The sequence below is a fragment of the Triturus cristatus genome, chromosome 2_1, assembly GCF_964204655.1.
Source record: "Triturus cristatus chromosome 2_1, aTriCri1.1, whole genome shotgun sequence".
Classification (NCBI taxonomy): Eukaryota; Metazoa; Chordata; class Amphibia; order Caudata; family Salamandridae; genus Triturus; species Triturus cristatus.
In genome coordinates, this window is record NC_140581.1 from 995,899,787 (window position 1) to 995,924,261 (window position 24,475).

General features: G+C 44.1%; 1 protein-coding gene across 1 annotated transcript in view; it reads right to left on the reverse strand.

The window, feature by feature from the left end:
- Positions 1 to 24,475, reverse strand: part of ACER2 (alkaline ceramidase 2) — a 93,870-nt gene that overhangs the window by 48,982 nt on the left and 20,413 nt on the right. The window contains exons 2-3 of the mRNA XM_085634511.1: positions 8,900 to 9,014; positions 4,351 to 4,492 (exon numbers count right to left, since the gene is read on the reverse strand). Coding sequence (XP_085490637.1) covers positions 4,351 to 4,492; positions 8,900 to 9,014 — 257 coding nt within the window. The remainder of the gene's footprint in view (positions 1 to 4,350; positions 4,493 to 8,899; positions 9,015 to 24,475) is intronic.

Here is a 24,475-nt window from a genome sequence, read left to right on the forward strand (position 1 = left end):
ATGCTATATCCCGGGAAGCCCACCCCGAGACATAGCGGTTTCCCTGCCCCGCTCAACAGGAGCATTTTTGAATCTGCAAGTGGGAGAAAACACAAAGTCTGTTCCCAGCCGCAGGGAGCTTTAAAAATGCTCCCTGTGGCTGGGAGCAGACTTTTGATCTGTTTCCATGCCCGCATTGATTTGGGCAGGGAAACAGATTAAAATATTGCTCCCGCCCAGAGGGAACAGCATTAGTAGATGCTCCCACCATGTTGGAGCAATGCCTGATCCCGCTGCAGGCAGGAAACCGGCTGGGGCCCAGGGGCCCTGGTGATGCTCCCCAACAAGTGTATGGTGGGTGCCCTGGGTGTGCACCAGGGCACCCACCTTTAACAGTGTGGGCCCAATGATTCAGGGAGTGGGGTCACGCAGCTCACTTCATCTTTATTTTTACTAATGGCCCTAGGGATGAGGGTCCCCAGGGCCTTAGAAAGCTCGGGGACCGGGGGAGCATGGCCTCCTTCCCCTTTAATTAAAAAAAGGCAGCCCTTGTGGATGGAGTCCCGAGGGCCTAAAAAGGCTCTGGGAGGGGGTGGCCACGTGGCACCCCTCCCCTTTCTTATTAAAAATAGGCCAAGAGGTCCCCAGTGCCCAATAAGGTTGGGGGAAGACAGGCCATGAAAACCAGAGAAATTCACCAGATATAGTTAGCAGAGCTAACTATAACTTGCGCCCCGTCATGTGATGATTCTAACCTCACATATTACATCACTCATGACATGTTCTGACATCATTTATGACATCACCAATGACACCTTAAATGACATAATTTAAGACTTCACTGATGACATCATCCAATGAATGTGTTAGTTTGTTTTATAGTTTACGTAGTGGTGGGTAATTACCATATTACTTTTCTACCTCAGGTTGGACAGACTGTGTCCAGCTAATCAATATAAGTGTTTACAAAACGCATGCGCTCCTAATGCACCATAGGTGTGTATCGGGTATCGAACACGTTAAAAATCTTTGCATTGAAGAGAAACTCTGTGTACAGGTGACAGTTGACGACTTGTATTTATTATGATCCACACAAGTCTTTTGGTACTGCAGAAAATGTTTCCAGTAGGGCAAAGATTCTGCGTACTACATACTAAGTATTGTAAGCAGCCTTGAGTTATTAGACAAAGTTGTCTCTGCATGATCATTTCTACTTAACATTGAAGACTGTGTGTACCAGGTACTAAACTATGTACATGTGCTTGTTTTGCTTCAGTATGAAGGCTAAAGGTTGTAGGATCGTTAGCACCTTCAGACCTTACTTTAAGTGAATAGTCTCACTATGGACAAGTTTTGCATAGACTGTACACTGCTCTTAGTAGATTCTTTTTAATACTCTGTAGTGTATTTCCCATGAGAGTTTCACTGTCTGCAAACAGAGTGGTATAGAGTAAAGTCTCTCGATAGAATAAACAGTGTTAACAGTATGCACTTTTCTACTTATATCTACTTCTTTTCTCAATGCAGGTTCAGAAGACCATTCAGAATTTTGTCTTATTGCTAGGTTATGCTGCCTGATATTACACTGTCAAATAATAATGCCTGGAAGTGGTTGTGTGAAACATCAAGTTTGACCTGTTTGATGTATGCGATATAATAGACCTGCTGTACATTATAATGCTACTGGAAGTTATTGAGGCGTTCTATAACAACATACAGGAACCAAGGTTATTTATAAAGTCCATCTGTAACAAAGGCGGTGGAGCCATCAAACAAGTATCTGACAGATAGTTTCTCCGTAGGTTATGGGCCTCCCAATTACAAAGCTGATGCAGCAACCTCTTCATGGCCTAACGGGTGGTGCCACTTATGATAGTGTACCACATCAAGGTAAGCAATGTTCAGTAAGACCGAAGAAGAGACAGTTTTGGGCCTCTATACTCTGTCAATGCCAACAACTCCAGAATCTTCTCCATGAGCAAAGTTCTATTATATCTAGGCATGCCTTCCCCAGAAGGGTGACCCTTCACCATATAACATTCGAAGGAGCCAAATCTGGCACTGACAAGGAAAATGCAATATTGGCTGTATATTGGGCAATGATAGTTGAAGCCACTGCTTGGTCTCCTGGTGAACCCACCATTTATGGGGACTAAGGTGGAACCCGCAGGGAGCACCACACCAACTGACTTCTGTCACTCAGTGAAAGTAGCCCTGGTAGAGGTCAAAGTGTTAAAAACATAGCTGAACCATGAACTTGGAAGTACATAAATCTAGGAACGGGGCTCTAATGGGGTGTGTCCAGAAAGAAATAATTTCTTCTAAACCTTGGTTCCAATAGCTCCATGAATTGAGTAACTGCAGCAGATATGGGTCTAACCTGTAAGCCATAGGGTTAAATCCAAACCCATTTACCACAGTACACTCGCAAAGTAAACCACCCCTCCACAGCATAGGCCAAATATCACACCCACCCCAGCACATTCACAGCAGTAATCCACTTTCCTACACACAGTTCAGGAAAAAAAGATTTCCATCACTCTCCTTTCCACCTGCATTTTTCAGCAGAAAGTAAGATTGCTAGACACAAGACATTAGAAACAAACTTGTAGCTGGTTTTGATGGGTGATGCAAGAAAAGGAAGTCTAGGGCATTAATAAGGATCATGAGGTTTGCACATGAGGTTGTGAGGTTTGCATTAAGGACAAATTAAGGTTTTGTGGGGGGGGTTTACTATGTTGCATGATTCGACACAGACACCCGCGTTGAACATAGTCCTCTCTGCAACGAATATATGATATCCTTAGAGATAGCAGGAGACGCCCAATCTATGTACTATACACCCTGGCATGGGCAGACACACATATAAGGAAACTGTGAAGCATTCCTTCAAACTGTAACTTTGAATGAATGGGAGGGATGTGATAGAGCCAGCTGCGTATCAAACTAACGCTGCTATGTGACCAACGCTTCTTCAACCGTACCAGTCATCAAAAGGCATTGACCAATCGGGAAAACTTGCATTTTCAGAAAAGCCCACATCAATATCTAGAGTCAATGTGTTTCCCAAAATCCAGATCTCAAATAGCCACTGTGCCACTGGGCTTCCTTTAATGTACAAACCATATTAAAAATATGAGTGCAAATGTTAAGCTTTTTGCACGTCCAAGTACAACATGACAGTGCAAATTATTCGATTCACGTTCGCAGTTGTAAAATCCTGATTGACTGAATGGGCATCTGTTGATTTTTAGAAACTCAAATGTGCTCACTTCTGCAAAATAAATACTGATTTTTATGCGTAAGAGCACTTGAATAAGGGGAGGGAACATGCGGTTAACGAGGTGTTATGGGGGCATGGGTGGTCATGCAACCTCTTACAAAATGCACTTTGTAACTTTGTGGGTATTCACCAAAGTGTTCATGGCTTCTCACACCCTGGATGAATGCAGAAATCTGCTTCTGCAAAAAGCTGGAACAAGTGTGCTTCAATGGTGGGAAATGAAGGGAGAACCCATATGTTTATTGAGGTTGCAGGGCAAAGGTTTCATTTGGTAAGAAATGATTTCCCATTTGAAAAAAATAAGAAAAGGAAATCTCACGTGAAACTGCACAATTATATACTACTCTCACGCATAAGCATTGTACACAGATTGCCAGATTCAGAGAGGCACAGTTGGCCTCAACTCGACTCAGTGATACTGTTTGCGCATGGTGTTAGGCCATTTTTGTTCCAGTTTACAAGTTTTGTAGTTTTATGGTGAAGTGTAAAACCTATATTTGAAACCCATACTGGTTTCTGCTTTACCTACACATTTTCCCCCAGGTAGGCCTAGGAGGAAATTTCGCATGAAATGCTTTGGAGTGAACACTATTGGGTCTGCAGAGTCGTAAATACTTTGCACTCAATTTTACACTTATCACTAATAGAAATGAGGACCTCGATGGAAAATCTATAAGAGTAAGGTGTAAATTCCCATGAGGAGTACTCATAGGAATTCACATCCTACATTGGTTTCCTTCAGTACCCTCTTAGGATCCATGGCTTAGATTTGCTACAGATTATCTGTGGAATCCCATAATGTGGGAATTCTAAATGTGTTAGTTAACTCTGCAATAAATATATATTTAAAAAGTGTTTTTGTAAATTCCCCCTTAGTGACTTCCTGCTAGCTAGGGAAAAGCTAGCCATGGTTACTGGCCTTCCTGTAAACTTCAGACAATGCTATCCCTCAGCCACTAGTTGCTAACAACTGCTAACAATGTCTACGTTATAAAATATCACATATTTTTTACATCACAAGGGAAGCGTGTACTATTTTGGAACGTCCTACTATTTTAGTTCTTCTTTAATTTAGTGCTTCGGGTTACCTGTCATTTCGGAAAATTCTTGGAAGATATCTCCTAGGGAACCACATGGCAAGAGCACACATCAGGACCCAAAGGATGGAAAGCTCGTCCAGCATCTGCCCAAGGAAACTGAGGGTGGCATGGAAGTAAACAGATCCAATTCCTACAGCAAGCAAAAATAGAATCAGAGGTTACAAAAGTACACAGACGTGGCTTAAGCAATACAAGCACAAGGGTATGAAGGGCATGGAAGCACATTGCAAAACAGATACTCTTTCAAAACCCCACCCGCGCCGCTCCACCCATCTGCTTTCGGTTAGCCGATAGGGGATCCCTGGTGGAAATCATGTCTGACAAGATAAACTTCTTCCTTCTGGAAATAGTTGTTGGGAGTGTATTTTTGGGCATTTACTAATGTGCTATCATGGCAATTACAGTAGTGTATAGCAGTGTCCTGGAACTATTAGCTGGTGCCAGTTGCTATTTTTGTTTAACTAGTAGAATTTCCCTTATTTAATCTCTGGCCCAGATCCACAAATGTTTTGCAGATGCAAGTGCTACTGAGGCCAAATGCTAAAAGCAAAGTTTTTACTGAGTCCAACTGATAGGAGAAGCTCTGCTTGGCTGAGTTGTTACATGAGTTTGCAGACGTTTCGCAAAGTATTCTGCAGATTGTGTTTGTGGGTGACAGCTAGAAGAGTGATAGAGGATGTCCTTAAGGGGTTGTGATTAGGAAAATGCAACACAAATGATTTGCAAACTAACACAATCCTAACCATATCCACCAACAATCGCAATGCTGTAACTACACTGAACTGAAATGCTAAATTAAACATAAAAGACACAGGTCTATGTGTTGCACAAAGAATAGGAAAGTGCAACACAACTGCCTTCTATAGACCGAGAAGACTACACATGGAAAAATGTCCCACTAAACAAAGAGTTCAAAGGAATCAACAACAATCTTTAAAACTTGGCAATTGATTAGAAACAAACACGTGGGTTTTACACAATGTGAGATTCCAACCACTTAGGGCCAGGGGAAAATGGAATACACAACCCTCCTTGTATACCTTCCCAAATTTGAAGGTAACGCACATGTATGTCTAAGGTGTTTGTGGATAAGGGAATCAGTCGTTCAACTCTGCAATGCATAGTCATACGTCATGCATCAAAAAATCTATACTTTTATTTGTACATAAGGATTATATAGTCCAATATTCAATAACCATGAGGCGCAGCTGGATCCAGTATGCACCCTTTCCAACTATTCAAACTGGATTTGCAGAAGGAAGATAGTTAAGATGACCTGACTGCTTACAACAGAAAAGAAAGTGATCTGCAGGTCATATGTTTGAATCGGGGCAGGGAATACTCAGCATATAATCTTTTAAAATAAAGTGGCTACCACAAAGTTGGCTAATGATATCAGTGTGGTGTCCTTAATGAGTAAGTATGGTCAGGATTCAGTTACAATGTGACACATCTTTATGATACAGTGATATCAGGCATTAAACAACATTGCTTTAGGTTGTCCCAGTTTCCTTTGGTACTCAGGAGAACCCGTTTCTCAGCTCAAATGAAGGATGCCAGAATCAATTCCTTAATAGAACATTTGCAACAAACCACACATCTCTGACAGAGGGTGGGAAAGGGCCTCATCCATAAGCTGCAGTGACCTCCCTTTTCATCACCCTTCTCTTTTCCCCCCTAGGCTCACCACTGACCCACCAGTGTTCCCCCTTACATTCCTGCAGAAAGAAAAATGAGCTCATCGATAAACTGGTGCTGCCGACTGTGATGTTCTCCTGACTTGCGGCACAAACCAGGTTACATAGTTCAGCCCAATTGTAATGGCGCCTTGTCAATCCCTCCCCATCTTGGTAATTGGGGTAGGGAAAAGAGGAACATAGCCCTCATTGGTCCTATTTTGGTGACAGTGTTTTCTGGACCTGCCCCTTTTATATGGAGCCCTTCCTTCTCTTCTATATCTTTTCCTATGATTTGGTGATACACTTGGACTCTGGCTACTATATGCGTAATCCTAGCAGCATCCCTCTTTTGGATAGGTAAGAAGGCTCTGGGTTGTGTACCGAACGCCGGCTCCCTCTTCCTCCCTCACCCACTGTTGCCCCAGCTGCAGGAGTTGGGCAAACCCAATATTGCTCTAGTTATCCTATGCACCAGTGCCATGGTGGGAATGCCTGAGTTCTGATGTTGCTCTCTGTGGGCTCAGAGTCCTGCATGGCCTTGTGGTGAAGTATCGGAGACAAAGGTACACAAAGTCTTAAGATTGACTTTGTAGCAAGGCATAGGATGTTTCGTGGCAGACGTAAATAACTTACAGACAGGACTTGTAGTTGGGGCAGGAAAAGAAAGCTCTGAGGGAGATTTCAAGGATGTTGTTTAACAATGTAGTTGAAGACAAGTAGGAAAATAGAATGTTGAAACAGATCAAAATGAGTGGCCTATGACCTAGGAGGCACCTTTCATTTGTAACCTAGGTTTACCAGTGGGCAGTGCGACCAGCTTTCCGGTGCTGACTTTCACATCTTCCTGATTGTCAGATTCAGATATGTTGATGTTGATTTAGATTTGGGCAGAGAGGGTACTCCATAGCAGCGGTGTTGGAGTAGCTTCTCGGCCAAACTGATGGTTCACCCACCTGATTTACAGTCGGGCAGACCTTAAGTATGTCAGTGACAAAACCTACTCCAACTCCGTTGCCGACATACTCCTCCCACAGAGTAATGGTCATTGGAGGTTTGGCCATTCCACTGCTTACCCTATTTGGAATGGGGAGTTGAATGGCCGGTTTTACAATCCCTTACTGCCGTGAAAACCTGGTGATAAGGAACAGTAAAAACGTTTAAATTATCTCCACACCATGGGAGACAGCTCTGATGGAATGCGGGTCATTCGTTTTTGTTTCTGAAAAACAAAATCCTGCTTTGAGATTTTTTTGTTTGAAGAAACAAAAACAAGTTAAAAGTTTGAGGGACGGCTGTCATGTTTGACAGACCCGTTACTCAAACTTTGAACTTATTGACAGGAACAGCAGTGATGGCGGTTACCGTCAATTACTAGAGTATTTTACACCATTGCCCTGACAGAGTAAATAATGTACTCCAATCTCTAAATCAGGCCCTTTGTTACTACAGTGCAGAGGTCAGATCCCATGTTCTTAATATAGCACAGCCGATTCTTCTGGGTATTCTATGTCCTTGGAACTTCACTACTCAATCTATGGGCCTACGCAAAGAGACTAAACACCGGTTCCAATTAAATCTTTGTGTTTTTGAGTAATAGGAACACATTTTAATTTTAATGTCATTTATTAAGCACAGAACTCATGCCCAAGGGCATCTTGGTGCTATAGGAAGCGGGTACAGGTACAGGACTCTTAGGAAGAAAGCTTGCTTGCCGGGGATTGGGTACCTCCCAGTCTTGTGAAAAAAGCCAGGTCTTCAAGGCCTTTCTGAAGGCACGTAAGGAGGAGGCGATTTTAGTGTCAATGGTTGACTATTCCAGAGCACCGCAGTGGTCCTGAAAAAGCTCTTCCCACCCCAGGTGGTCTTCCTAAATGGGGAAACAGTAAGTGGAGAATCTTCCCTGGGACATACCATGTGAGCTTCTCCTTAAAACGGCCTGGTCACAGTCCATACAGTGATGTGTAGGCCAAACAAAGGGCCTTGAACTTTCACTGTTGTCTGACTGGAGTTTCCGGATGTCTCCTTTAGCAGATTCATATTTTGGAATTTTGAAAAGGAAGCGTGCAGCTGCATTCTGCAGAGTCTCTTCATGGGACCTACTGTAAGATTACTAAATAGACTGTTGCAGTAGTCAATCCTTGAGAGTACCAGGGCGAAAGACAGCACAGCATAAACCAGATGTGCAGAGTGTGCTATGTTATATACTACCATCAGAGGCGAGAGGCAGCAAGACCCACTGGAAGCTTTTCCTCTTGTAAATCATGTCCCCTCTCCACGCTCAACAATGGTAATAAATGTAATCTTTACAACAGTGTTTTCCTGTTTGTTCCAACTGAGCAGGGCCAACTTCCCAATATAACAGCCTACATGCCCTTTTTTGAGCAGAACATAAAATAAACCATATTGTTTTCTCATTTCCAGGAACTTGAAAACAGCCATGATAAAATGTGAGGTGAGACACACAAGGGACGGAAGGAATGGTGATAATGAAACACGTGAAGCCGTCAGTGCTGATAATAAAACAAACACTGTGTACTTTTTGAATTACTGGCACAGACCAAATAATCTAAAAAGACATTTTTCATACTGGATCTGAAAATTGCAAAGAGGAAGTGAGAACACAAAAGTGTGCTTGGCAGAGTGTCAAGGACAAACCAGCCAACATCACTTGACATTCACTTCATGTTCTTTTAATGTTTCCTTTAAGAGGCGTCAGCACACGCAAGACGTCAGAGATACGTTCGCTGCATAAGAATACAATGCTCAGGAAATAGACAAGGGACTTCATGTCCTTTCACATCAGGTAAACCACCAAGTCACCATTCAAACAGACAGACAAATGACAGTCTTTAACTTACCAACCACTACTAGCAGAGTCCATATTATATATATTCCATTGTTGAAGCAGGTTGCATATTGACGAAATAAATACATGCATAGAGGTGGTAAAATGAAAAATAAAATGTTGCTGATCTACAAAAACAAAATAAAATAATGTGTCAACATAAAGCAAAACATGACAGCGTGAACTACAAAATGTATACATTTACAGTACAACTAAAGCAATAATTTATGCACCAATATGAAACATGTTAAAAATTGTATACTATCTTACGTGCACAGTACAGTCTAACTTTGGGGTAAATTCACAAACAGTTTTCTTGGACCAGAAAGAAATCCCTACATACACATGCGCACAAATCTGTCCCATGTGACATAAAATTGTGGGGGATGGGCCTGACTCCACCATTTTGCAAAAAATATGAATCTGTGGCAATAACCTGCAAATGATATGTTCAGAATCATGATTTCAAATCATACACTCCTGTTATGTTCTCAAAGGAGAAGCTAATCTTCAGGGTCAGGAAAGGGTATTGGCCTGCAGTCCTCACTCAAGCCTTTTATGCCCTTTTTGGCAAAGAGGTCTTCATCCGCAGTCAGTCGTATGTTGTTGGTGGTACCTGGAACGCAGATGGCCTGCCTAGCGCTTAAATATGTGTCAAACCTATGTTTGGTAACACCACTATTCCGGGCATCAGCTATGCAGGAGTGACTGCTTGTATTGACAAGGGCCTTCAAAGACGCCAGTGTATTTTGCCTCTCTAGGTATGCCTCATTTTGCTTGATTTCTTCTTGCAATAGGATGAGTGAGGGGAGTAAGTGTGGCCAGGGGAATTGTGGTGAGTGGTAACATTACATCTCCCCGGCATCTGTCAGGAGTAGAGACAGAGGTATCACTATCTTTTGGTTGTGTCACTGGTAAGAAGTGAAGAGTTCAATTCATCGTGAGAAGAGCCCATGGATGCGGACACCTCATTCTGGTCCTTGTGGTTAGTACTAACCTAAGTACCATTCCCCATTTTATAACCTGGCTAGGTCTGGCGTTAAACATAACCTTTTGATTTTTATTAAAATTCAATGTTTAATATACTTACTTGTTGGAGCTTTCAGCCAGCCCTTTTCATCCTTCGGTCTGTTATTGTGTCCTTCACATTTTTCATCTGCCCCATACAGCATACAGCATGGGGCAATGGGTCTGCCTACTTCAGCCATTGGCTAACTTCACTGTGAGTAGTAGCATTCTGTTCTTTCAAAAGGAGCACATCCACACACAAAGTAGTTCCCTTTACGGATTATGGACTACTATGGCACTGTGTGCTTTCTGAGGGCCAAAAACAAATTGTTGCTTTTAGCCATGTGTGTTTTTTAGATTTTAGACAACCAGGCTCCTTCCCCAACAATAAAGCTCTACAAATAGTTCTGATACTCCGTGCCAAGCCCACTTTGGTCGGATGTCACCTTGCCGCTCCCGGGACTCTCAAGGCTCACCGATATTCAGACTGGGGCTGGAGGCTGGCTCCTGTGGGCACGACTGGGAATCCACCGGTAGCCTGTACCAGCGAGCGGAGCACTGTGGCCTTCCCCTACTGCTTCCCACAGCCAGACTGTAAAGCTGCACTGGTGTGCGCGGATCGCAACACTACTAAAGGTGCGGCCCTACCTGGCCTCTTGTCACGATAGGGGTGCGAGCAGGTGTCACCATAACATTGGAGGATTCACAAGAGCTGAGAGGCTGAAAGGTAGACTATCTGGGGAGGTCTGCTGCCTAATCAGGGCCATGGGGGTTGGTTAAAAGCCATAGGAGGGCAGTTGGCTGGTGGAGGGAGCTGAAGAACATAGGTTGTACCCTTGTAGGACTGGAGATGCACTGCTCCAACCTCCTACAAGCAGCGCGTTCCTGCTGGGACTAAGAGTTTGGCCCCATCGGCTGGGCCCTTGAACGGTGAGACCCTGAGGTGGAAGGTATGGTGATTCCCTGTTGAGGCGCCTGGAGATCTGATATAATACATAGGGCACTGTGAACGGCAGACTGAGTGATGCAACATGGAGGATAAAATGAAAAGCACTACATATTTTCTGGAACAAAGAGAGCAGGAAATCAGTCAGGAATCTCAGTGGAGAGCTCTTCTGAAGAAATAGATCTAACAATAGGTGAAAAACCCCTACTAATGTCAATTTCTGCACTTTACACAAATCTAGAAGAGAAAACAACAAAGATCGAGGCAGCACCAGTTCAGCACGTTAGGACTATCTGAAAGAGCGATAAATGGGGAGCAAGGCCTGGAGCCAATGAGAAACAGGATGAAGACAGAGTAGCGACTGACAGAGATCGACTCCATGTTCATGGACTTAGTAATTTTGAAGGACTGGGCAATGAACAGCATCTTAAAGTTGGATGCTCACTTGGGACTTTTTTTTTTGTAAAACATTTTTATTGGCATTTATAAACAATTATACACGCAGGCACAGGCGATAGCGCCATTATCATAGAGGCTTACATATCAGGAGCGCCCAGTCACAGCCCTTTCGGTCTCTCAGTCTCGTGGGCCCTCAGGCCACTCGCCTCTACCCTGAGTGGGGCTGCAGGTATGTGTCCGGGACCAGCCTCAGGGTATGCCCTACTGGAGCACGCAGTGATCGCCTCGCCGCTTGGGTGACATGCAATGTGAGTGAACCCCTGTAAGGGGTGTCGTAGAGGCTATAGGGTTGCAGCCATTAGCTAACCGTTAACTAACTGGGGACGGAGAACTAGGGAAAAGGGGTGCACTATGTCGCCTATCAGGAATACTTGTAGCTGTGCGCTTGAGAGCTGGACCATCGTGTGGGATAAAGTCGGGGTGGTCACGGATGCGGAGGAGGGAAGGGGGGCAAGGGAGGCGGGAGCACCAATCATAGCCTATGAGGGACCTGGCGGTGGGACCTGTGGTGTCTGCCTCTGCGAGTCACCGGGTGCTTGGACTGCCTGATGCTCACTTGGGACTTACGGACAACATTCAGCGACGTGCACACCTTTGGAGGACCTGGGGGGCCCTCGTCGCTCCCTCTCTACTGGAAGAGATAGATGATGTACTGAGGAAACTGTTGGAATTTTCGGTAGATCAAGAATATTGAATTGTGGAACTTGCATGCCATCTCACCCCAAAGAGAGGTAGGGACAATACATCAGCGGATATACACCCCGATGGACAGTGATGTTGTCTCTTGCCTCTGTGGAAGAGAGAGAGGATAATTTGCACAATGGTTCGCAAAAAGAGTTTGAAATTTGGCAAAAGTAGCTATTTTTAAACCCTGACACTCTGCACATAAAACAGGAATTACTGAAGGTGAAAGGTGAGATGGTGGCCTATTTGGCTCAATGGGATTCCCACCAAAGCTCTGAATGGAACAGGATGAAAAACGGTATGTCTTTCTTCTGTGGAGACCGCAAGAGCATATCTTGGAAGCCTGTTCACTGACCCCGTTAATGCTTTTGGCAGCTTGATGTGGTTTGGGACTCAGTGCCCCGGGCAACAGGACATGGAGGAACTGGTAGCCACTAATTTCCAGGGGGTAGTTCCTAAGGGTTGGGGAACTGGGAACGTTTCTAAGTTGGATGGTTTTTGTTTTGCACTGAATATGTTCTGTTGTCTTAAGCTTTCCTTCCTTCTCCAACTTGGCATTTGGGTTGCAGTGGAATGTGATAGTGCTAATTTTGTGAGGTGTTTAACCAAAAACAGCTGGACTTACATTCTGAGGTTTGGTTGGGGAAGTACATATATAGTGAACATATTTTCAGAAAGCAACCAACTGTGCTCCAACTTGTGATTGTTCTCCTGAACAAACAGATTTAATCATAATAAAAGTGCAAATACCATGACAAAACAAAAACAAACAAGCATTTTCAAAGCCAAAATGCTGGCAGCCAAAGCCAGATCTAATGGCTTTGCCAATGGCAGCTGTTTGGATTCTAGCGAAGTCAGCAGAGTCACATAGATCTCTTGGAGGAGGATCTTCCTGATGCACTGGATATCGGATGTGGGAGGGAGCGCCAAGAAAAAAGAGCAAGTGGGTCAAGATAGGACAGAGAGTATGTGGCCTTTTGACACCTGAATCTGAGCAATATCTACAGGACCATCACTTTAATACACATCTCTCTGGCTGTAACTCTCAGTAGAAGGGCGCATTAGCTCTAAAACCTCTTGCCACAGAGAAACTCACCCACAATAAATCAATCAATCAATCCATCAAGCATTTGTATAGCGTGCTACTCACCCGGAGGGTCTCAAGGCGCTTGGGGGAGGGGGGTCCGCTACTGCTCGAACAGCCAGGTCTTGAGTTGCTTCCTGAAGGAGAGGTGGTCTTGGGTCAAGCGGAGGTGGATGGGGAGGGAGTTCCACGTCTTGGCAGCCAGGTAGGAGAAGGATCTTCCTCCTGTTGTGGCTCTTCGGATGCGGGGGACGGCGGCGAGGGCGTGGCTGGTTGATCGAAGCTGGCGGGTGGGAGTGTAGAAGGTCAAGCGGTCGTTGAGGTATCTTGGGCCTTGGTTGTGGAGAGCTTTGTGTGCGTGGGTGAGGAGTCGGAACGTGATTCTCTTGCTGACGGGGAGCCAGTGCAGGTTTCTCAGGTGTACGGAGATGTGGCTGTGTCGGGGAATGTCCAGAATGTAACAACTCTGATCTGCATGGATCAGGCGTAAAACATCAGCCATGGGTGAGGCAAGCCATGAATGTGAATGGACCACAGAACGTGGAAGCCATGCGCTCGCACAACTTGACATTCCAACAAGCTTATTTAGCAAAGTTCTGGTTCCGGCGAGATTTTGATGCTATCCCACCTATGACTAGGAACAGCTAAATGAAGGAATACAAAACAATACATTTCTAAAACAGACAACGAATGTTCATGGCAATGTCAAAACAAGCTTAGGAACCATCTATATGATTAATATACTGAGAGGCAGTGGAGCCAACCTGAAACCTATACTGTGAGATCATGTTTGCTCAATTCTTGATGTCTTCTTTGGCTATTACCGCCATGAAACCTTATGGTGTACGTGCGCACTATAAAAACCTTTAACAAAACATATAGTAACTGAGAAAGGATCCCGCCGATGTGCAGGTGGAAACAAAGAATCTCAGGTGTGGTCCCATGTGGATGCTCACACTGAGGACAAAATGCCGAACACCCTCAGATTGACAAACGTCTTCCCATCCTAAACCAATAGTACTCTGGAAAAGCACCATGGACCTGGAATGATAGACAACATATCTACCAAGTCACTTCCGTCTCCAATTGAAAAGAAACCTCAAATAACCTACAAAAAAAACTTTCAACTAGCCCCATCTATTTATTGCATTTGTCTTAAAAAAATCTTCAGCTACAAAGATGACACCTTCTTTTTGGAGATCTAACAATCCTGTTTATGACTAGTTCTTGGCTTGTCTCGCTGTTATTCTAGGTTTGTCTCACTGTGTCTCTCTGTCACCTCGTGTCCTGGGTCCTGACCCTCTACGTGAATAACCTAAATAAATAAAGAAAGAAACACTGCCATTTTTTAGGCCAATTTTTAAAGGTGCTCATGTCTCAAAACATCATCATCACAGTCCATTCCAGTGGCCTGATTCCACATAACTCTTATGGTTGAAAAGTTTAAAACTGACATTTACCCATGCCTATGCCATATGGAATTTAATAGGCTGTTGAAACGCTCTAACCTCTCATTGACTAATGATATTATTATGATTAGCAATTATCTGCAGCACCATCACTTCCTTTTTGTCATAATTTATTGCAGATCTTTAATATTCCTTGGCAATTACGTATTAAGTGGTTTGGGTGTATCAATATTAAATGCCGTTCGTCTTGGAACTTCCATCGCAGCCCACAACCAATTTACTCCCTTAAATAAACAGCGAGAAATGCATAATTTTTGCATCACACGAAGGGCCTGTGTCTTTCAGAAGCAACATTTCTCACATGGAGTAAATATGGCAGTCACATTGACCTCCGAGGCCCTCCTGGATCATGGGGAGTTATACGTAGGTTTTGGCCACTTGAGCAAACATTCTTGAAGGGCTACCCATATGGTGCAAAAATTACAAGTCATGTATGACTTAGGCTTAGTTTAATAGAGTCTGAGATCAGATAGATGCCCTATTCCAACATGGCACCTAGGCAATTTTTTGTACGCATGCGTTTCTGTGGGCCCCTCATGCTGCAGGCACTAGCTGTACTCTGCTCCGCTGCAAAGATTTTCTGAGCACCAGGCAAAATGACATTTCGCCATATGGGTTCTCCCTTTTCACGTTCAATAAGACCTTTTATGAGGACATTTGCTGAAATTTGGTAACCACCTGAGGCCATCTCTGGTGGCCGCCGAGGCTGCTCCTACTATGGACCTCAATGTAGCACCAGTCCTGATCTTACATCAATCACACTTACCCAAATTAGTGCACATGTTCTTAGATGGCACATTGTGAATGAGAGAGAGGGCAAGTTCCAAATTCCCTTTGCAATACATCAATAACTAAAAAAACTATGTAGTATGCTCATGGTATTAAGTGGTTTGTTTGAAAGAAAGATTGAGAAATACAATTAGCTTGACTCAATAAAGGCTAAAACTAATTTATCTGAGAACCATTCGACTATATGGAGAAGTATGAAAGAAAAGTAATGCCTTTTATTTTATTTTATAAAGGCACATGGTAATAAAGGTGAGTTGGGAACGTGTCTACTTTGACTGGCACAGAATTAAAATAAACTTGTTGATCCTCTTTAAGTAAATGCTCAGCTACACCCATGTTAATTGTTGCCTTTTATACTGCCTTAAACATACTACAGGTTATTCATATTTGAAAATGTGTGGGAGGATATGGTGCAGACTGAATCATTGTTACTCATGGCAGATGAGGTCAAAGGTGTTGTATCACTAATAATTACTTGCATTTTTAATAGTGCTTGCTTTCACCGACGCTGTCCTCTCTAAATCACAAGTGTTTTTAATTCCCAACTCTGTGGTGGTTGGTTTGCCACAAGCGAAGGCAGCTCTAGTTTTATGGGACCAAAGGCTTTCAGAGTACAGAGAAATCTTGACAGGGAGTACATTAACCCAGTGAGCTATTCAACAAGCTAGCTGTGGAAACAAAAAGCTGTCAGAAGCTCTTACAGCTGAAGCAGGCTAGAAAACGGTGCCTGCTGCCCAATGCTCGATGCTCGTGCCCAGACTTTGGCCTTGGACTGCTAGAAGAGGCACTCAGACTTTCGCATACCCCTGAAAAACGTGTGTCTGAGTAAAACAATATCTTTCCCTGCCACCGGTCTCTGAAAAGAGGCCAAGAACTGAAAGGTCTTTTAAGTCTGACATTCTGCCCGCAAAAAAAGGTATTCAAGATCACTATGTGAAGTTAAATTAACTGCTCTGCTGCAGGGTATTTCATCTTCCGGTGCTCTCACAGTGGGGCCTTCGGCGGCTATAAAATACGTATTTTAAATTCACCTGTAGGAGAATGAGCAGGAAGGAGCCAGGCACTTGGGGCAGGAAGCAAGCCCAGACTCGCAGAAGTGTGGGTCATGATTGCTGGCTTGCAATTTAGGATTACAAAATATATTAAAGTCCCTTAAAGTAGTTTCGTTCCCAGGGTGTGGCAACACCACCCTGTCATATAACTTCCACTGGTGTCGATAATACGCAGATATGAGCTTGTTCCTTCACGCCTACAGATAGATGCCTTTGAAAACCACAGGGAGCAGGCAGGGTCCATGAGTCGACTTCCATTCTAAATCTGGCAAAGATCACGGGCAAAAAAAACAAATAGTGCCCACTTGCAAATCTCCTGTGCATCTGTAGAGTCCTTCACTGGGAATATGGATACCCTGGCGTCCTCTACCACAGGATTTTTCAGTCAAAATCTTTCACATTGTCCAATAAAGACAAATTTCGTCTCGTGGGTTTTTTAAGTGCTCCTGTGAGGGATTGCCTCTTATACTTATTGGTAGATACCTTGCTCGGAGTCTTTCCTCACTTTCATTCATTACATAATGAGGCAGTCATGTCTCTCAGACACCAATCCCATCCACAAAGTGTGTAAAACAGTCTCTCCCCACTTACCTCCTCTTGTTTATACACAATCACACAGGCGGTGGGAGTTGGCCTGAGACATGGGCGCGAGGGAGGGAAGCAATGGATTAAATAAAGGAAGGATTCAGAGTAATGCAATTCCCGGTATTTGAAGCATTACCTCCCCGTACCCTCGTTTTACTTCCTTAAAAAAATGAGAAATACCAAGCATATAAAAACAAGGAAAATTTAAATCTGAATGCTCAAAATTTAAATTGATAAAATGTCCCCCAATTACTCCATAGAGGAAAGAACCTTTGCCAAGAATTTGGTGAACACATGTAGAACTGATGTTAGCCCAAAAGGCAAAACTCTAAATTGAAAGTGGCGATCTTTTGAGAACTGAAGGAATCTCTGGTAATTCACATGGATAAGGATGTGCCTCCTGAAAATCTATGCCTGCTAGAAAGTTTCACGTGGAGATCATGAGTAAAATTCTCTGCAGTATAATCATCCTCAAGGGTACAGTTTTCACCACAGGGTGACTTTTGTTTTTAGATCGAACACTGGTCTGCAGTTTCCTGATGCCATCTGCACTAGGAAAATAATGAAATACACCCCACTTCCTATTTAGACTGGAGGAACCTGGACAATAGTTTTTTTCTCTAGTAAAGCAAGTACTCGCCCCAAAAGAGCCGGTCTCTTGATGGTACACCTGGGAATAGAAGTAGGGATAATGCCTGAGACTTGAGGCCAAAGGTTATTCAATTCCATGCCTAGATGATATTCAAGGCTTCGCAGTCTCTCATGTTCTTTTTCCAAATCCTATAAAAATGAAATATTCTTCCCTCCTACAACCTCTGACATAGAAGGAGATACTAGTCAAAATGTACCTTTCAAACCCATTGACTGATTGATTGACTCCTGTGCATTAGAGGACTTTTTAAACTGAAACCTCTTAAGTCAAGAATCGGATGACTTGTAATCCTTCATTCCTGATGATCTCTGCCCCATGGTCTGAAAGATACAGACAACTCTCTCTCTTATAAAGGTACGGTATATATGTAATTGATGACTTTATACCTAAGGAGTCAGCTTTATACCCAAACAACTTTGGACCATCAAATGGGAATTTTTAGCAAGGAAAACGTATCGGATAAATCCGCTTTTCAGTCTCTCATCTATAGGTTCCTTCCTGCCAACACTGCTGCCTCAAAAACCACTGCTGCTGATTTTACAATATCTGTCGAGATATCAGCTACGAACTCAGTTTTTAGCACCATTTGCATCATGAGATCCAAAAAGTCAGTGCCTTCTTGAATTTCTACTTACAGGAACTCAAAATCCCTCACCAGGGTCTGAGAAGAATACACATCATAGGAGCTTGAGAACCAGGCTGTTAGCTGCAAACGACTTCTTAAGACCCCTGTCTAGGAATTATCAACTGCATCCACTGGTTAGCAGTCTTTCATATTAATTGCAGTCCATCCAATCAAGGATGACAAAATAGTCAACTTTGACGTTATAAGGAAGGATCTCATCTGCCCCTTCCACAGCAAAAGTGTTTTTGAAGAAACCTGGGGGCCGTAGATTGACCTACCTCTTTGCACTGCCTCCAGATCGAGTCCTTGGTCCTGTCATGAATAGACGTTGCAAACTTAAGAGATTTATCAGATTACAATAGAAGTCCATCAGACTCGACTGAAGTAGGCAACAGATCAAAGCCCAAATTCCCTCGAATATGACCAAGCAATTGAGGAATCTACTCTCTCTGCTCATATCTGCCCTTGCTGCGTTTCTCAGGGATCGAATAGAGGAATGTTACTCCTGAGATATGGACTTCATCTTCTTCAACTTTATTTCCTCCTCCAATGGTTTTTCTGCAAAGCCTTAGCTTCTGCCACCTCAATCAAATTCAGCACCTGAAAGGCTGACATTAACGCAGGTCTATCAGGCGAAATGGACTTGGACCGCCTGGACCTGTGTATTTCCGGCATATCTCCATCCTCTCCAGAAGAGGAAGAAAAAACATGCTTTATTTTCTCCCGCTTCTTTCCTTCCATGCTGGACTCGCATATGAAACCACACAGAAGGTAGCTCTAGATAAAAGTATATATATATATATATATATATATATATATATATATATATGGAAAAAACAGGCTCTGTACAGACCAGTTAGAAAAATAAATAGGAACAAAAAGAGAGCGAGGAAAAAGAGAAAACTTGTCCTCTTCCCCAGTAACTTTAGAAAAACAAAAAGGACAAGTTTTTGGTGAATTAGAGCAAACGTTTTTCGCTGTCACCTTATGGGAAACTTGAAAGGAGAGTGCACAACTGTTGTAGAAAACCCCTCACCCACCTACCTAGTAGGTGGCATGCTTCATCATTGGGGCCCAACTGGATTGCCTAGTACAATCCAGCTGTGCTACGACGCCTGAACTACAGCGGAGCAGGATTTTTGAAGTTGAGCAGAAAGTGACGTGCTATGTGAGGTGTAGTTATAGGTTAAAAATGTCTCTGAGGAATGCCCTTTAAAAAAAAAGTTTTATTAGAAGGGTCCCAGGACAAGTGTAAAAAATTGTTCGGGATCTCTAAATAGGAATATTATTTTCCTTGGTATCCCTTGTACATAAGGTCTACTAGTTTCAGCCTACTGAATGGATCTGGAGGCTTTCGTCAGGACCGAAAAACTGGTGACTGGCCGCAAAAACATGAACAAGGCCAGGTGAAGTGTGAATATCAGCACACACCCTAAAGTGTGCTGTGAGTGTAGTGGTAGTTTACTCACAGTATCTCCGATTGAGAGTACTTGGGTATCGAGGTGGTTATGCCTCTGGTATCCGATCGACGTGTAAATTCCCCTCTTGACCGTTTGTCAGGGAAAGTTAGGTCCGGAGTACCTAAGACGTCGATCGGGTCCGCTTGGTAAGCGACCCGATCGACGTCTTAGGTACTCCGGCCAGTCACCAGTTTTTCGGTCCTGACGAAAGCCTCCAGATCCATTCAGTAGGCTGAAACTAGTAGACCTTATGTACAAAGGATACCAAGGAAAATAATATTCCTATTTAGAGATCCCGAACAATTTTTTACACTTGTCCTGGGACCCTTCTAATAAAACCTTTTTTTTTTTAAAGGGCATTCCTCAGAGACATTTTTAACCTAGAACTACACCTCACATAGCACGTCACTTTCTGCTCAACTTCAAAAATCCTGCTCCGCTGTAGTTCAGGCGTCGTAGCACAGCTGGATTGTACTAGGCAATCCAGTTGGGCCCCAATGATGAAGCATGCCACCTACTAGGTAGGTGGGTGAGGGGTTTTCTACAACAGTTGTGCACTCTCCTTTCAAGTTTCCCATAAGGTGACAGCGAAAAACGTTTGCTCTAATTCACCAAAAACTTTCAGTTAGAAAAATAACCACCAGCGACTTCCATCCCATCGTAAACCTGGTTTGGCAGAATCCGCGATCTACCTGCTGCCAGGTCTCACTAATACCCTATCAGAAGTTTTGCCAAAGTTGATAAAAAAATACGCACTTCATGTTTTACGCTAAGCCCAGAAGCATGAAGCTCATTCGGCCCGCTCAACACCATTGTGACTTGCTGTTTCTGGCCTACATCACCTCCACCACCGCCTTTAGCGTTAGTGGTGCCTGGTGCAACAATCATTTTTGGTGGCCCTCACCCCCCAGATCTTCTTCTTCGGATTAAGTCACAACCACTGAAAAAAACAAGTGTCCCTCATCTCTCCGTGGAGCCCCGTTCACATACATTTTATTTGTTGTAAAGCGCTAGTAAAGGCTGGCTTTACTAATCCACTCAGTTATCCACATAAAATACAGATCTGTTCTTTGCAGCAGGCATGTTAACCCTCTGCGCTACTTTATGGCGAGTAAAACTGCCACTCCACAAAACTCCGATCTCTCTCTCTAGCAGTAATATTAATCGCAAGAGTTCTCTTGACAGTTTTATTGCTGCCTGAAATCTGGGCGCACAAGGAACCCTGCAGCAGGTGCCTTTCATTCGTAAATGATTGCTAAACACAGCGCTGCCACACAGGTCAGTGCCACCTCTCCAGGTTAGCGCCTAGTGCGGCCTCACCGGTCGGACCGCCCTAAAGCCGGTCCTGCCCAACCCCGCTGTGCTCTCAGCATGAGGCCCCCCTGGTCCCGGAAAAAGCCTGCCCGCACCTCCGTAAAGTGCTATTGACACTCACCTCATTTGCAATTATTATAAACTATTGCGGCCGCTGCTGCACGCGTGACCTTCTAGGATTTATGAGACACAAGAACAGGAAGTGGTAAGGGGGAGGAACATTTATGTGGACTTGATGGACGGAATTGGTGGCGCAGCTGTTCGTGACCCGCCTTTCGGCCTCAATTCGCTAGGGTTACAACAACTGAAATGAATCCAGCAAAGTGTATAACAGACATCTGGGCAAACCACGAGGGCTTTTAATCCCATATTTAAACCCTGTAGGAATATTAACAACAGTGCAGTGCATAACTAGAAAGTCTGAACAGAAACCATGCCACTGGGTTCTGTGTTCGCCTGCACTAATCCCCTCAACCTGTAACACCCATATTTTCCGAAACCAGTCATGCCTAGCGTACGTAGCAGTGGAAGCAATTTAAAGCGGAGCATAGAATACAAAAACAAAAGCAGGCACTGCTCACAGCTTTCACTTATAAATATTCGCGGACTTTAATAATGTTACGACCACAATGCAACCCAATTGTGAACCACTCTCTCCGAGGGATGTAGCTACCATTGGTGCAACAGGTGCAGTGGCACCAGGGCCAAGAGCCCTGAGGAGCCCAATGAACCCTGATAAATGCTGTATTTTACTACCCCAACAGCAGTCAAGGGCGCCTTTTTCCTTGCTTGTGCCATGGACCATGACACAATTGCCAGGCTACTGCTCTTGCCACGTACTAACAACGTCAGAATGTAGTCAAACACTGAGATTGCCATCTGCAAGTTTTGCCACATTTAATTGACAGTTGTCACTACAATGAGCAAGAGGGTGGCATGTCAACAACCTTTAAATGCCACACATGAATGAATGACAAGCCGTACAGGTCACACAGGGAGTGTGGTCCAAAGCACCTGGCTGGAGGTACTTTATCATAGCTGCCTCTCTCCACAGGGGCGTAGCTATCAATGGTGCAGCAGGTGCAGTTGCACCACTGCCTGAGGTCCCCACCGAACCCTGATTATTGCTGGATTTTGTTACCCACGGATGGTAGGGGGCGGGTATTTTGGCAGCTTCCATAAGCGCCTCTATTACCCTTGGTAGGCCACTGTTTCTTCATGCCCACTGCAGATCGCCAACATCCCCTTCCAACCTGAGTCAAGGGTTTAACGCAAAATGGCGGCACCCCATGAATTATATGAGACGAGCACCTGAGATTCCTGCCATGGACTACATAACTGCTCGACCAGAAGCCTAACGAGCCCAAAAAAAACTGCAGCTTAACCACAAGTGATTTCTGGCCTGTTGCTGCGTTCAAGACACACAGTTTTAGTGACATTAGGTTCTGATCAGATGTCAGCTTCTTATGCCCCTGGGATGACTGCTGCGTGGGCGGCAGTGCTTATGGCCACAGTATAATAGATATGGTACAAGACTTTTACTGGGCAGCCCTCGCTGCTGCTACATTACTAATGCAAATAATTAACTAAGCAATGGGCGGGCACCAAGCCCCTACTAATAAAAAATATCTCTTGCGGGAGCATATGTGCACGGGAGACCTAAAAATGACCATCCTCACTCCATGACTGACCACATTGGGCAAAATAACACAAAAATACAGACCTGCCAACTTCATTTTTTTAAAATAAACTATGTGTTAGTCTTGGAGAGTGCTGAACTTTGTGCAGAGCACAACCTTTGAGGATCTTCTACTCTCTCTCTCTACTTCAACATGTCCCCTGCAAAAAGGAAAAAACAAACTCAAAAACTTCTCAGTCTGCCTCCAATGTTCTAGATTTATTTCAAAGCCCATAACGGACATTGACTGCGCAGATCCTCCAAACATGAGCTGGAAACACTGTCTATGCAGAGGTTTCGACCTCAACTTGTGTTCCACCTTGTGATACCGGTTCCTTAATAGGTGACGATATGAAGAGAGCTAATATCAGTTGACGCGCAATGGCACTGTTTATGTTGGCAGGTCTGCAAATAGAACCACTGAAATTGTAACAGAGTTGTACTTCTCAGTTCTATCCTGCGGGGAAGATTTTATTCCTGGAAATGTAACGATCACGCTTCAATGCGTTGCATTTGATTTTGAGTTGACTGAATCCTCGCTCTCAATGAACCGCCAAATCAGCGTAGTATCCTCATCATGTTTCCACACGCTGCACCTGCTTCGCAAGACATTCAGATGGCTCCACGCAGACTCCAGAAAGATGGTCACCCACGCACTAATCACCAGTAGACTTGACTACGGCAACGCACTCTACGCCGGTGTCACCCAGAAACAGCTCAGGAAACTACAGAACATCCAGAACGCCTCAGCCAGACTTGTCCTCGACATCCCCCATCACAGTCTCATGACAACACCTCTGACAACTTCACTGGCTCCCTATCAACAAGAGAATCACATTCAAGCTCCTCACACATGCCTACAAGGACCCTCCATGACGCAGGACCAGAATATCTGAACCACCGCCTCACTTTCCCTACACCCACCAGACAACTCCGCTTCACCCAACTCGCCCTGGCCTTCATCCCACGGATCCACAAGAACAGAACCGGAGGAAGATCCTTTGTCTACCTCGCCACCAAGACCTGGAACACCCTACCCCTCCATCTCAGGCAATCCACATTATTGACCCAGTTCAGGAAGGACCTCCAGACATGGCTCTTCAACTGAACCTCCTCACCCAGACAGATCAGCAGCCTTGAGACCCTCACGGTTGAGTAGCCGCGATTTACAAATCCCTGATTGATTGATTAACTCCTTATGTAGAGCTATGTTATGTGTCAGAATATCAAGAACAATAATGTGCTACCAAAGTTACATTGCCTAAATATCGGCAACCAAAATATGGTGAAGACAAGTGATACATTACAAAGTATATACCCCTCGGTCCAGTAAACTAATCCCTAGCAATCTGTAAGGAACTTTGTGATTTCTTCATCAAAATGATCATAAAAATTTGTAGCAATATTTACCGGAATCTCAAAGTCAGCATAACCCAAGCCCACTAATCTAACCAAACCAGTCAGATCATCCATAGATCCCCACCCTCTTACTCACAAGCATGCTCTCCAGAATTCTGCCTAAATCAGAAGCAAAGATGGGGGCACCCTGCCAATTTCCACAATCCCAAAAAGAGTCCACAAAGAGTGTGCGGTCGTCTTTGGCTCATCCCTAGCATAGCCCATATACAAGACCGTTGATGAAATATCAACTATCAACCAACTCAACAGTTAAAAAACATCCAAGAGAAACTGAGTTAGCTCAATCACAAACTCATCTTGAGACCCATCAACTCCCTACACCACTGTAGTCTTTCTTATGCCGCAGTCCCCCCAAAAAATAACCC